Source organism: Centroberyx affinis, unplaced genomic scaffold, assembly GCF_046629955.1.
Source record: "Centroberyx affinis isolate AG114_WGS23_722 - 3 ecotype Tasmania unplaced genomic scaffold, CSIRO-AGI_Caff_v1 ptg000932l_1, whole genome shotgun sequence".
NCBI classification, from domain to species: Eukaryota; Metazoa; Chordata; class Actinopteri; order Beryciformes; family Berycidae; genus Centroberyx; species Centroberyx affinis.
This window is the reverse complement of record NW_027279509.1, coordinates 1-11851: the sequence shown is the minus strand read 5'-3', so window position 1 is coordinate 11851 and position 11851 is coordinate 1. Positions and strand designations below refer to the sequence as shown.

The following is an 11851-nucleotide window of genomic DNA, read 5'->3' as shown; positions in this document are numbered from 1 at the left end:
CCCCACTGATTACCATAAATCCAACGTTTTTGAATATGTAATTTAAAGTCCAACATTCTAAACACCTTTCTCACAATAACATCATGATTTTGCTGTTGTGTACACCAAACACTCACATAATAGTTTTTTTTTTAAACGTGACAAACTATACGCTTTTTTTTTTTCGCTTTCTGGCGGGTTTTATGTTGTGTAGCGCTGTTTCTTCCTATGCAAGAGTGGAAGCAGACGCCTGTCAAGCAACCCTCACTTATGTAGCCTATTGCTCCTACATCAGTTTTTTTTAACAGAGCCATCAATGTATCCGTTGAAACTATTAATTCACTATGTGACAAATCCACGACCGATCAAATGGATTTATTTGTAGCCCATGTCTGACTTTATTAAAGTTTAGTTGATACATTTCAGCGGAACAATAGCTATCTACAAAATATAAGTTGTGCAAAATTGTACGCAGATGATGGCCATTTGCTGTTTGCTTGCAACGATCAACGTACACAACCTTACTGCATGCAAGATTATAATAAATAGCCCTATACATACTTATGTATGCTTTATAAATTCCACCAGAGACATGAAAACCTGAAGCCTACTGAGATGCATCTAACCTAACCCTTTGGGAGAGAATGGTCATTTGCCAAAAACTGGTATTTTTGTAAGATTTATCATGTTTGTCTCAAAACGCACTGAACAGAACACAATCTAACTTTATTGTCCAACCAAGGCCGGGAAATATGTACCATGAAACTGTTAACAAAGCACAAGCATACATTTGCAGGTAATTACAATAGCTATATACCTCTACAATATATGGTAACAGCTGCAGATTACAAGTACTTTATGACAATGTAATTAGTGTATCTATAGCCTTCAGACAGTACTGAACTAGTAGGAACATCATGAGCGTCGGACCTCTGCTGCAAAGCATGTACAATGACATGCATATTAAACATGAGCACCTATGTTGTTGACTGGGTAATGTAGTCTCATGGGTGAAGTTGTCACTCCACAGAACAACTGTTTTTCAGGAAGTCTGAGTTTATGAGCACAAGACTATGTATTTCTGAGGAACCAAGCTAATGTTAAGGCCATCACTATTATCTCATGTGTTTTGAGTTTCTTATCCACTGACTCCAGTCTTCTCCAAAGAAAAAACATAAGTCTGAGATGGAGTGGAAAGCAAGACTCTCTCACTCCAAAAAACACCCAGTCTACAGTATATTCTTTACAGAAACATTGTCAATAGAAAAAGAGCATAATTTCAAGTCAGATTTTGAAACAGCAAATAAATAAGCGCAATGTGTTCTTCAAGTCTTTGTGAAGTAATTTCCCCTCAACGCCGTCTTCTACGCCGGTGATCTGCAGCTCTTCCTCGCCGTGGCCTCTGCACAGTTCCATTTATGTCTGTGGGTGGATCAGGGTGAAAAGTACCATGTATATCCGGCGGCAATGGTGCGGACACCACCGCTCCAGCTGACTGATTATTTGAACGCTGAGTGACCTGCGGCTGCTGTATTTGCGTTTGGTGCTGTTGTGACTGTTGCTGTACTACATGAGGCTGCTGCTGATGATGTAGCTGTGGTTGCTGTGGTGGATCGATCCGTTGTTGTTGCTGTTGTTGCTGTTGTTGCTGCTGCTGCTGTGGCTCGATTTGTTGTAGCTGCTGCTGCTGAGCCTGTTGTGGCGGTATGTGCTGTTGGGATGTTTGTGACTGGTGTGGCTGTTGAATACGATGTTGTTGCTGTGGCTGTTGCTGCGCCTCAAGCACTCCTAAAAGCCTTTGCAAGAGGACATTGTTTTGCTGTAGACTGACTGCGAGTGCCTCCTGGGAAGCAACTAGTGTTCTCATGTCATGTCTGAACCCCTCCCCAAACTCCCGCAGACTCTTCTCTACACGATCCCCGAGCTGAATGGCTGCTTCTCCTAGCCCTCGGAGCTCATCTTCAAGCCATGAGCTGCGCGGCGGGGCCTCAAGGGGACCCTGCTGTGCTCCAAGTGACGGCTGAGGACTAGGCTGAGGGCTGCCGTTGAGGAAAGGAGCACTGTAGAGGGGGGAAGGAGGCAGCCACCGTTCTGATGGAGGGGGCGGTCCTATGCCCAGACCTAGTCCTAACCCCAATTTGTCCTCCATGCTGTTCTCTGCTGCTTCACACTCTGGCTCTCCCACCTCTCGCTCGCGTTCAGGATTGTCCTCATCTTTCTCCAAACCATCTCTCTCTGATCCTTCCCCTCCTCCAACTGCAAAAAAAACCAACAGAAGGAAAAATAATAAGCCTTTAATAAAATGTAACCATATATATCACATCTATAATCATAGGAACCTACAAAGAAAAATAGCAGAGCAATTAGACAACTAATTTTTACCTGGATCAGAGTCAGTGAAGCATGGGAAACTGGCCTTTGGTCTGGTGCTTTGCTTTTGCCTGGTGTGTTGAAGCCTGGGGCTTGACTGGGATGGCCGTCCAAGCATTGACGCCCCTCTGCTGGATGGCAGGTAACAGCTGCGGTGGCGGGCGTCTGCCAGCCTGCCCCCATTGCGTCTCTTCAAGTCATCCCAGCGCTTCTTCACCTCTCGAAGGGTACGTGGGACTCTGGACACGGCGTTGACTCTCTCCAGGATTCCTGCCCAGATGCGCTCTCTCTCCCGTCGCCGGAGCCTTCCTGCAGGACCGAACAGCTCTCCTTCACACCGAGTTACTTCTGACACCAACACCTCCAGCTCTGCTCCACTGAAACGACTCTTCCTTTTACCTGCGCCACCAGCAGCCAATGCTGCTGACATTGCTCTGTCTGCAGAGAAAGAGGCGAGAAGATGCCCCCCAAAAAAAGAGAAAAAAGAAAGTGAAGCTAAATGTGCTGTGTGAGGCAGAGAAGTGCACCTCAACAAGGGAATTCTTGTTTGTGGAGTGCTGAGCCAAAAAAAATATGTAATCCAATATGACTACTCAAAAAAGAGTGAAGGAGCACATCCAAAATTGGAAATAAATGACTACATTCAATACTTGCATTTCCTTTATGGCACTTTTGGCACATGTCTGTGTTTTGTGGCACACACCACAAAGCAATGACACATTTTGGCAAGAAAAGCCTCCATCAGAGCATTAAAGATGAATTTTTCCCAATTGTGGATGTGCTACCAGCAGTCATATTGAAGCTAAATATACCCTTAGTTAAAAAAATATTTTAAGTGTTTAGCTTGAATTTGATTTATTGTTGCCTATCCTAACTGGGTTTATATACACTGGTAATAAAATAATTCCATAATCTTACATGTTAAAACATTGTTGCCTATTTGTTGCATATGCTGAGCAGCAGTTTAAACATAAAGGATGTGTGGGATCCTGTTTCTTATTATGGCCTTGAACGTATTAGAGCTTACTTTGTTCAATGGACAAGAGGTCATCTGAGGACATGCCTGGCGCCATGATGTTAGGATGCACCACTACCACATTGAAAGGCAGTCCTCCAGGTAATCCACTGTTCTGGTCACAGCTGCCCTCCGAGTCCTCATCCTCCCTGGGGAAGCCGTCTTCTGAGACTCCCCCTCCAAAGGGTCCCTCGGGAGACTCCACCTTGATGTGCATGGGAGGTGATTGCTCATACAGCAGCCCCCCCTCCTCGTAGTACTCAGTCATGAGTCAGGCCTGGTTTACAGAAGAACTGACTGGTGGGCCAATTCTGTTACTGACAGCTTCTGCCCCATTAATGGAAGTTCACCGTATGATTGAACTTACTGCAAAGTATATTACAAGTGCTAAGTACATTATATCAAATAATTATTAACCTGCTTAGGGTACTAGTGGCACACAGACTACAGGCTGATGCTGCATATGAAATATACAGCTATATCATTAAGGGGAAACATAAATAAGTACTTTGATTTTCAACATTATGTATCAAGTTATTCAAGTAATCAAGTTGTGCAAGTTCGTTAAAGATACATTCATCCTGTTCCTGATTAGACCACGGAGTCAAGAGAGACATTTATGGCTAGCTACAGTCATTTAAATCCATTTCTATCATTTTCATTGATATGGATATGTTTATAAAAACACATGTGCCTTATGAAAAAAACTTAAGTGCAAGAAGTTCAAGGTGTACAACTGGAGAGGCTTAAGTGCTGCATCTAAACGGTCAGCTGATTTACAGCAAGTTGCAACATCCAGGTAGGGGATCGCTCCTAGAGCTGAAATGCAAGAACAAAACATAACCTTGTTTACAACATCGTCGCTGTAGAATATTCAAATAGCTATGCTCATATTTGGCAGTGATGTTGACTTCTGTATTCTGTCGCATCGATGCGCATTTTTTTCTGCACCACATCCGCAATGGTTGCGCATTCCGCATACATTAGGTGCTGATCTTGCAATGTAGCTAGCTAACTCGCTACCACAGGACCAAGTTAAGCTGCAACCTCATCTGAAATGCCAGCAAAAAACAACTACACCTGGGTACAAAGGTGAAAATGTTCTATTTCTTACCTCATGATAAGTACACGAGAGGCAAAACAAAACCAAAACACATTTGATGCAGCTGTTAGCTCACCTGCCGATACACAAACCGAAGACAGTCGCTTTCTATTGACGTCACTAAGGGGGTATGTTCAGGACCAAGCAAAGTTAGGAAAATGTAAACATTAGCCAGACTCAGGTCAGGTACAACTACCAGGTGGCATATCATCGATTTATTGCAATAATCTTTAATGGGATCTGAAGGAATAATGGTCGTAGCTTAACACTGTGATCACAGCCCCGTAATAATCACGTTTTTATTACATTAAATTAGTTAGCCTGTATTATGTCTAAAATCACTGGCAGTTATTTCATTTTATACACTTCAGAATGTTATTGCAATACATAGGCCTATTTCAATACAATGAATAACAAATTATTGTAATTTCTCCATAATAATAAATAATGTTCAATCTTTATCTGTTATTTATTTTATTCAGTATTAAATTAAATATTAAATATAATATTAAATTAAGTATTGTAATTGCAAGATTCAAATCTTTAGTGTTGCAGAGAATTAAAATTCAACTGACAGATGACTCTCAATGAATGAGTCGTGTGCATCCACGTGTTGCTCTCTTTGACCATGCTGCCGTTTCCCAGGGGAGATAATGTTTAATCAATGTGTACAGTAGGCTACACGGAAAAGTACAAATCCTTGAGAATATCAGATAAAGAGCCATCAGGTTACATATATAAGACCCAGTGCAGCTTGTGTAGGTCTAGTAGTTGCACGACGCAATCATGAAGTACTTCATTCTTCTGACCCTGTTCGCTGTGGCATGTAAGCTCTTGTAGTTTTATGCATGGAGACTAAATTTAGGGGCAAAGCTGATTTTCTTCATTACTTTCTGTATTGAATGTTATAGCAGGATGAAAAGAGTTCTAGATTATGTTACTGCTAACCTCCAAATGAAGTGATGAGTTTTAAACCCATTTCAAAATAGGTACAACTGTAACACCTTATTTTTGTGTTGAAGTTGCTGCCCCCATTGAGGATGAGGACGACAAGATTGTGGGAGGATACGAGTGCAGAAAGAACTCTGTTGCCTACCAGGTCTCTCTGAGCTCTGGCTACCACTTCTGTGGAGGCTCCCTGATCTCCAGCACCTGGGTGGTGTCTGCCGCTCACTGCTACAAGTCGTGAGTAAACATCTACTGGCTCAGAATTAACAAGCTTGCATTTTCTTGAGACTTAACAAACTAAGAAGCAGTCACATTCCAGCCTTACCCTATATCTGGCAATGCTGAATGTAGAAAATAGCTGATAGTTGATTGATCCATCACCACCACCTCTATTTCTCTCTCCGCAGCCGCATCCAGGTCCGTCTCGGTGAGCACAACATCGCTGTCAATGAGGGCACTGAGCAGTTCATCAACTCTGCCAAGGTCATCAAGCACCCCCGCTACAGCAGCCGCAACCTGGACAACGACATCATGCTGATCAAGCTGAGCAAGCCCGCCACCCTGAACAACTACGTCCGCACCGTGTCCCTGCCCTCTAGCTGTGCCAGCTCAGGCACTCGCTGTCTGATCTCCGGATGGGGAAACACCAGCAGCTCTGGCAGTAAGGAAACAGCAACAATCACATTCAGGTAAAAACCTGTTAGAAACTGATGGCAAAATTCATATATACTACATTCTTTCCTTCCCCTCTAGGCAACTACCCTGATCGCCTGAGGTGCCTGGATGCCCCCATCCTGAGCGACAGCAGCTGCAGGAGCTCCTACCCCGGACAGATCACCTCCAACATGTTCTGCGCTGGATTCCTTGAGGGAGGAAAGGACTCTTGCCAGGTAGGAACAAAAGTCATCATCACTGTATTTCAAAGTGGTACCGACCAAACTTCAAAACAGCCCTGCTCTCATCTTGCGTCTCACCCTGTTGTCTCTGCCTCTTCTCCTGTCAGGGTGACTCTGGTGGCCCCGTGGTGTGCAATGGTCAGCTGCAGGGTGTGGTGTCCTGGGGTTACGGCTGTGCCCAGAGGAACAAGCCTGGTGTCTATGCCAAGGTCTGCAACTACAACTCCTGGATCAAGAGCACCATGTCCTCCAACTAAATTAACCTTACTGGAGGGAACATTTGTTCTCTGAAGGGACCCATGACTGTAACAACTGCCACAAGAAAATAAAAAGATTAAAGATTGACATCAGTCTCTGTCTTGTTTTGTTTTTCTGGTGTTGGATAAAGCAGGTATGTAACCAGGAACAGAAAATCATGCTGAGAACAAATACCTAATTAGTGCTTATTCAAGTATTAAGCAGGTACCACAAGTAAATAGTTGTTGTTGTTGTTTTGTTTTTTTCACTTTTTTCTCCTATTTTTCTCCTGTTTTTCTCCTGAATGAAACTTTATCAGTTGAAAATATGTATAACCATACTTTTAGTATCATATTTGATAATTTCCTCATAAAAATGCAAAAAGAAAATGATGCAATATTTTGTGATATATGTGCTAATTTAGTCCTACATTTACGATACTTTGTTCAGTTTTAATCTGGTTTTAATTTGGTTTTATTAGTGTTAATGCAATAGTTTGCCATTTACTGGGTCATTTTTCTAAATATGTTTGTTTTTTTTATCAGTGAAGCTACAACTACTACTAAACAACTACTACTAAAGAAATTTCATTTTCACTGATTTTTGAGATGAAATACTTCATAAAAAAATGACAAAACATAAAGAACAGTTTCTGTAAATTACCAACTCAAATGTTTAAGAAGCAGTGTGGAATATTTGATGAATGTACATTCAGGGAATGCTAAAAGTAGTTTGGCATACAGGGACTACATCATTCAGAGAAAATGACCATCACAGATTTCTTGCTTCATAAATATATGATATTGACAATGTGATACTCATATCAATAAACTTAATTATGCATAACCATTAAATGTTGACTCAGTGGCTTTGGATGATAAATATTCTGTTTATTTCTTGAAATTTTTACAACCAAAATTTTTTTTTCCTGGGATATTTCTTGCTTTAGTTTACTGATGTGACAAGAGAAGATTACAATATGAATACTGTATACAAACATAAGTAAACACAAAGATTCAATTGGAAGTTGATTTTTTCATGCATAAGAAGAAAAATGGTAGCTCTCCTTACTAAGTACTTGACTAACACCATTAAGATGACAGAATTATATGTAACCGAATAAACCTAGATTTCATTAATCCATTCATTTCAAATGAAAATATGTTAAGTTTCAATACATACATCATCACAGTACAAATGAGTACTAAAGAATGACATGACCACAGCAAACAACCCCAAACAATCTTAGTGGCACATAGTCAAGAAAAAACATTTGTAAGAAAAAAGAAGGGAGACCTAACATTGTTCCCCCTGAAGCAAAACATACATTATTAATGTGTGATAGAAAATGTATAAAAGAAATGTATTGTACACTTACAGTATGACTGCATTAAAATAAACAATAAAAAAATGACAATTTGACATCAATCTCTGTTTTGTTTGGTTTTGATTTATTTGTGTACTCAGTGTTTTATGAACCAGGAACACAAAAAGCAGGAAACAATCATTTTTCACTAGAAACAAAAATGAGGAAATGTACCTTTATAGTATAGCCGCATTGATGACAAGTCCCTTTCCACAGTGCAAAGGAACAGGTGGTTTTCATTCCATGGTCTAGGTCAGTGGTTCTCAACGTGCGGTCCGTGGCACCACCAGGGGTCCTTGAGGGGGTTCCAGGGGGTCCCCAGCAAACTGATGAATTGTTAAATTAATTGTTAAGACAATTAGAGAATGTATAAGAATGACTATTTTGATCATAGTTTCACTGACATCTCTCCACCTACATTGCAGATAGTCATGGGATTTTGGACAAAAACATATCTAACAATACAAATATTTTCAGATTTGGGTCTGAGAGACAAAATCTCATTAAATGGGGGTCCGTGGCCATAATGGGGACTAAATTAGGTGTCCTTGATATGGAAAAGGTTGAGAATCACTGATCTAGGTCACCTATGTGGCTATGAATACAAATATGAGGACTGGAGGTGAAATAAATAAAAACTATGGTGAAATGCAGACAATTGATGGACAATGTTGCTTTAAAAGTTATTGGTCTTTCCTCTCAATGCCATCTGTAATAAACTGTGATTTAAACCAATATAGTACCGTTCATTGAGTGATAAACAGACATTTTATGAGGATATTGGCAAAGGCAAAATGTTTTGCTTTGAACTCCTGCAGGATTGTCAAACAGAAACAAAATTATAGTCATATTTTTCATAAACCCAGTACACTAGGGTGGTGGTGGGAAGAAAAGACACATCATCATTATGTTGGCTCTCGTCTACCAGATGTGTTTTCACGCATGTGTTACTGTTTGAAAGGTGAAAATGGAAATATGTGTCCTTGGCCAATCAGATAACGAAGGGACAGAGGGGTTTAAAGGGGACGACAGAATAGTGGTTCTGGCACCGAGGCAAAGACCGGCACAATCATGAAGGCTTTCATTCTTCTGGCTCTGTTCGCAGTGGCATGTGAGTATGAAAACTAAAGAAGTGTTGTATCACTGACAAGATGTCTAAGATGGAGCACTTTTTTTGATTATTACTATCCTGTAAAAGCCAAATATTGGTTTATTCTCTCTCTCCATCAGTTGCTGCCCCCATTGAGGATGAGGACGACAAGATTGTGGGAGGATATGAGTGCAGAAAGAACTCTGTTGCCTACCAGGTCTCTCTGAGCTCTGGCTACCACTTCTGTGGAGGCTCCCTGATCTCCAGCACCTGGGTGGTGTCTGCCGCTCACTGCTACAAGTCGTAAGTGCATAGGTTCTATTTTAGATTCAACTGACTTTACTGTTATACCACAAGGCTGCCACAAACCAGCTAATTTCCAAAAAATGACAATTTTTGAAGTAGAAAGATGCATTAGCAGTGTTGGGGAGGCTACTTTGAAAGCATAGGTTAGTAGCTACTTCACACTGGAGGAAATTGAACTAGCAAAGTTACTCACAAGAGAAGTACAGTTTTGTTAACATAAGTTACTTAGAAATAGTAGTTAACCTACTTTAGTAAAAAAGGGGGAAAAAAATGCAATTCCCTTTCTTTTATATTCAAAATACTTTGTAGTTGCAGTCATTCACTAGACCTCAAAATGACACAAAAGGAATATAGGCTACTACTGAAAACACCATTCATATTAGAATTTAGTTGAACTACCACCAAGTTAGGCCAACTACAAAATGTAATTAAACTACTAGTGCAATTATATGTAGTGAAGCGAATCCCCAACACTGGACATTAAGGCTACATTCATATGAAACCTCTTTTGGTGGTTCAGTCTGGGATTACTGTTTTTGGTTTTAACAAATGCGTGATTTACCTCATGCCTCTCTCCGCAGCCGCATCCAGGTGCGTCTCGGTGAGCACAACATCGCTGTCAATGAGGGCACTGAGCAGTTCATCAACTCTGCCAAGGTCATCAAGCACCCCCGCTACAGCAGCCGCAACCTGGACAACGACATCATGCTGATCAAGCTGAGCAAGCCCGCCACCCTGAACAACTACGTCCGCACCGTGTCCCTGCCCTCTAGCTGTGCCAGCTCAGGCACTCGCTGTCTGATCTCCGGATGGGGAAACACCAGCAGCTCTGGCAGTAAGGAAACAGCAACAATCACATTCAGGTAAAAAACCTGTTAGAAACTGATGGCAAAATTCATATATACTACATTCTTTCCTTCCCCTCTAGGCAACTACCCTGATCGCCTGAGGTGCCTGGATGCCCCCATCCTGAGCGACAGCAGCTGCAGGAGCTCCTACCCCGGACAGATCACCTCCAACATGTTCTGCGCTGGATTCCTTGAGGGAGGAAAGGACTCTTGCCAGGTAGGAACAAAAGTCATCATCACTGTATTTCAAAGTGGAACCGACCAAACTTCAAAACAGCCCTGCTCTCATCTTGCGTCTCACCCTGTTGTCTCTGCCTCTTCTCCTGTCAGGGTGACTCTGGTGGCCCCGTGGTGTGCAATGGTCAGCTGCAGGGTGTGGTGTCCTGGGGTTACGGCTGTGCCCAGAGGAACAAGCCTGGTGTCTATGCCAAGGTCTGCAACTACAACTCCTGGATCAAGAGCACCATGTCCTCCAACTAAATTAACCTTACTGGAGGGAACATTTGTTCTAAGCCTGGAAAGTAGATACCTGTTGGCAAGAAAATAAAAACATCTTTCAAAGCCAATTAATGTTTGACTGCTTCTCAGAACACTACACATTGTATTTAAATTCAACACTTTGGACCGTTGAAATATGCTGTAGCAGGTCCTTAACTGACTATGAAGAAGTTTAAGTTGTTTTTTTCCCCATCAACATATGGTAAAATGCTCCGACTAGGGGCTTCTTGGCATCTACTAGGGTAGTAATGTATACAGGATGCAGTAGTGCCTACTGATATTTAAGTTTCCTTAAGCTTCAAGCTTTCATGTTACCAAAAACATTTCTGGATTGCAGTAGTGACATCTCATGGATATCATAGAGCAAAGGCTTTAATGAATTTAACCATTCAATATATAGACTATTCAAGATATATATCTAGCAATCTATGCACAAATTGTGACATAAAAATAATAGCAATCACATGAATAGAAAAGTGACCTTTATTGTTGTCAAAGACAAACCAATTGAGCATAAAAATATATACAACAGGGTGTCCACCAGAGAAACATCTTTTCAAATGATGTGATTTGATTGTTTTTTTCATTAAGTTATTAAACCAAGCCTGAAACCAAAACAGGAAAATGTATCTATTTAAAAGCAGTCAACAATTATGGATCTTCTTCAAATCTCCTGTCTAACTATGGAATGTGGAATGTGTTCGCCAATGTAATTTCTGTAAAATTCAGCATCATTTGATTTCAACCATCACATGTCAATATTACAAGTCCACAGCAGAACAAATCCATTTCAGGGCTTCTTGACAAAAATATACATGCCAGAAGTCAACACAGTTTGATATAAATATGAATTTTAAAAGTATAAAAAGCTGAAAAAACATGTCTCTGTTGTTGACCACAACACAAAACAAATTAAAGTTTAATTTGAGTGTAGCTTTTTGGACAATACAGCACTTCCTCTGAAACAATTTGAGTATTTGTATGACTTGCATAAGTGAAGAATAGACCTACATTGTTTTGATAAAATGCACACTAACTTTTATATTAAATTCACCTTCGTTATACAGTGAATGGATGTATAAAGTAGCAAGGTGACAATGTTTGAAGCCTGTGTAAAAATATACATCTACTACTTACATTGTTCATACTTTTTAGGGAGAAAAATGCTGTTATAAAATAAAGATTCCCACAAAATG

At 40.8% G+C, this 11851-nt stretch overlaps 3 protein-coding genes across 3 annotated transcripts; 2 read left to right on the top strand and 1 right to left on the bottom strand.

The window, feature by feature from the left end:
* Nucleotides 1-368: 368 nt before the first annotated feature.
* LOC139645933 (uncharacterized) lies at nucleotides 369-4146 on the bottom strand. Its single transcript, XM_071521807.1, has 3 exons — nucleotides 3377-4146; nucleotides 2362-2787; nucleotides 369-2235 (listed from the first exon to the last, which is right to left on the bottom strand). Exons 1-3 carry the CDS (start codon nucleotides 3630-3632, stop codon nucleotides 1331-1333), a joined length of 1587 nt encoding a protein of 528 aa, XP_071377908.1. The 5' UTR covers nucleotides 3633-4146; the 3' UTR covers nucleotides 369-1330.
* A 1106-nt stretch (nucleotides 4147-5252) lies between these two features.
* Nucleotides 5253-6567, top strand: LOC139645934 (trypsin-3-like). Its single transcript, XM_071521809.1, has 5 exons — nucleotides 5253-5292; nucleotides 5489-5651; nucleotides 5822-6075; nucleotides 6168-6304; nucleotides 6418-6567. The coding sequence occupies exons 1-5, from the start codon at nucleotides 5253-5255 to the stop codon at nucleotides 6565-6567; spliced, it is 744 nt and encodes a 247-aa protein (XP_071377910.1).
* A 2406-nt stretch (nucleotides 6568-8973) lies between these two features.
* LOC139645942 (trypsin-3) lies at nucleotides 8974-10637 on the top strand. The gene is made up of 5 exons (XM_071521822.1): nucleotides 8974-9024; nucleotides 9144-9306; nucleotides 9891-10144; nucleotides 10238-10374; nucleotides 10488-10637. Exons 1-5 carry the CDS (start codon nucleotides 8985-8987, stop codon nucleotides 10635-10637), a joined length of 744 nt encoding a protein of 247 aa, XP_071377923.1. The 5' UTR covers nucleotides 8974-8984.
* Nucleotides 10638-11851: the final 1214 nt, after the last annotated feature.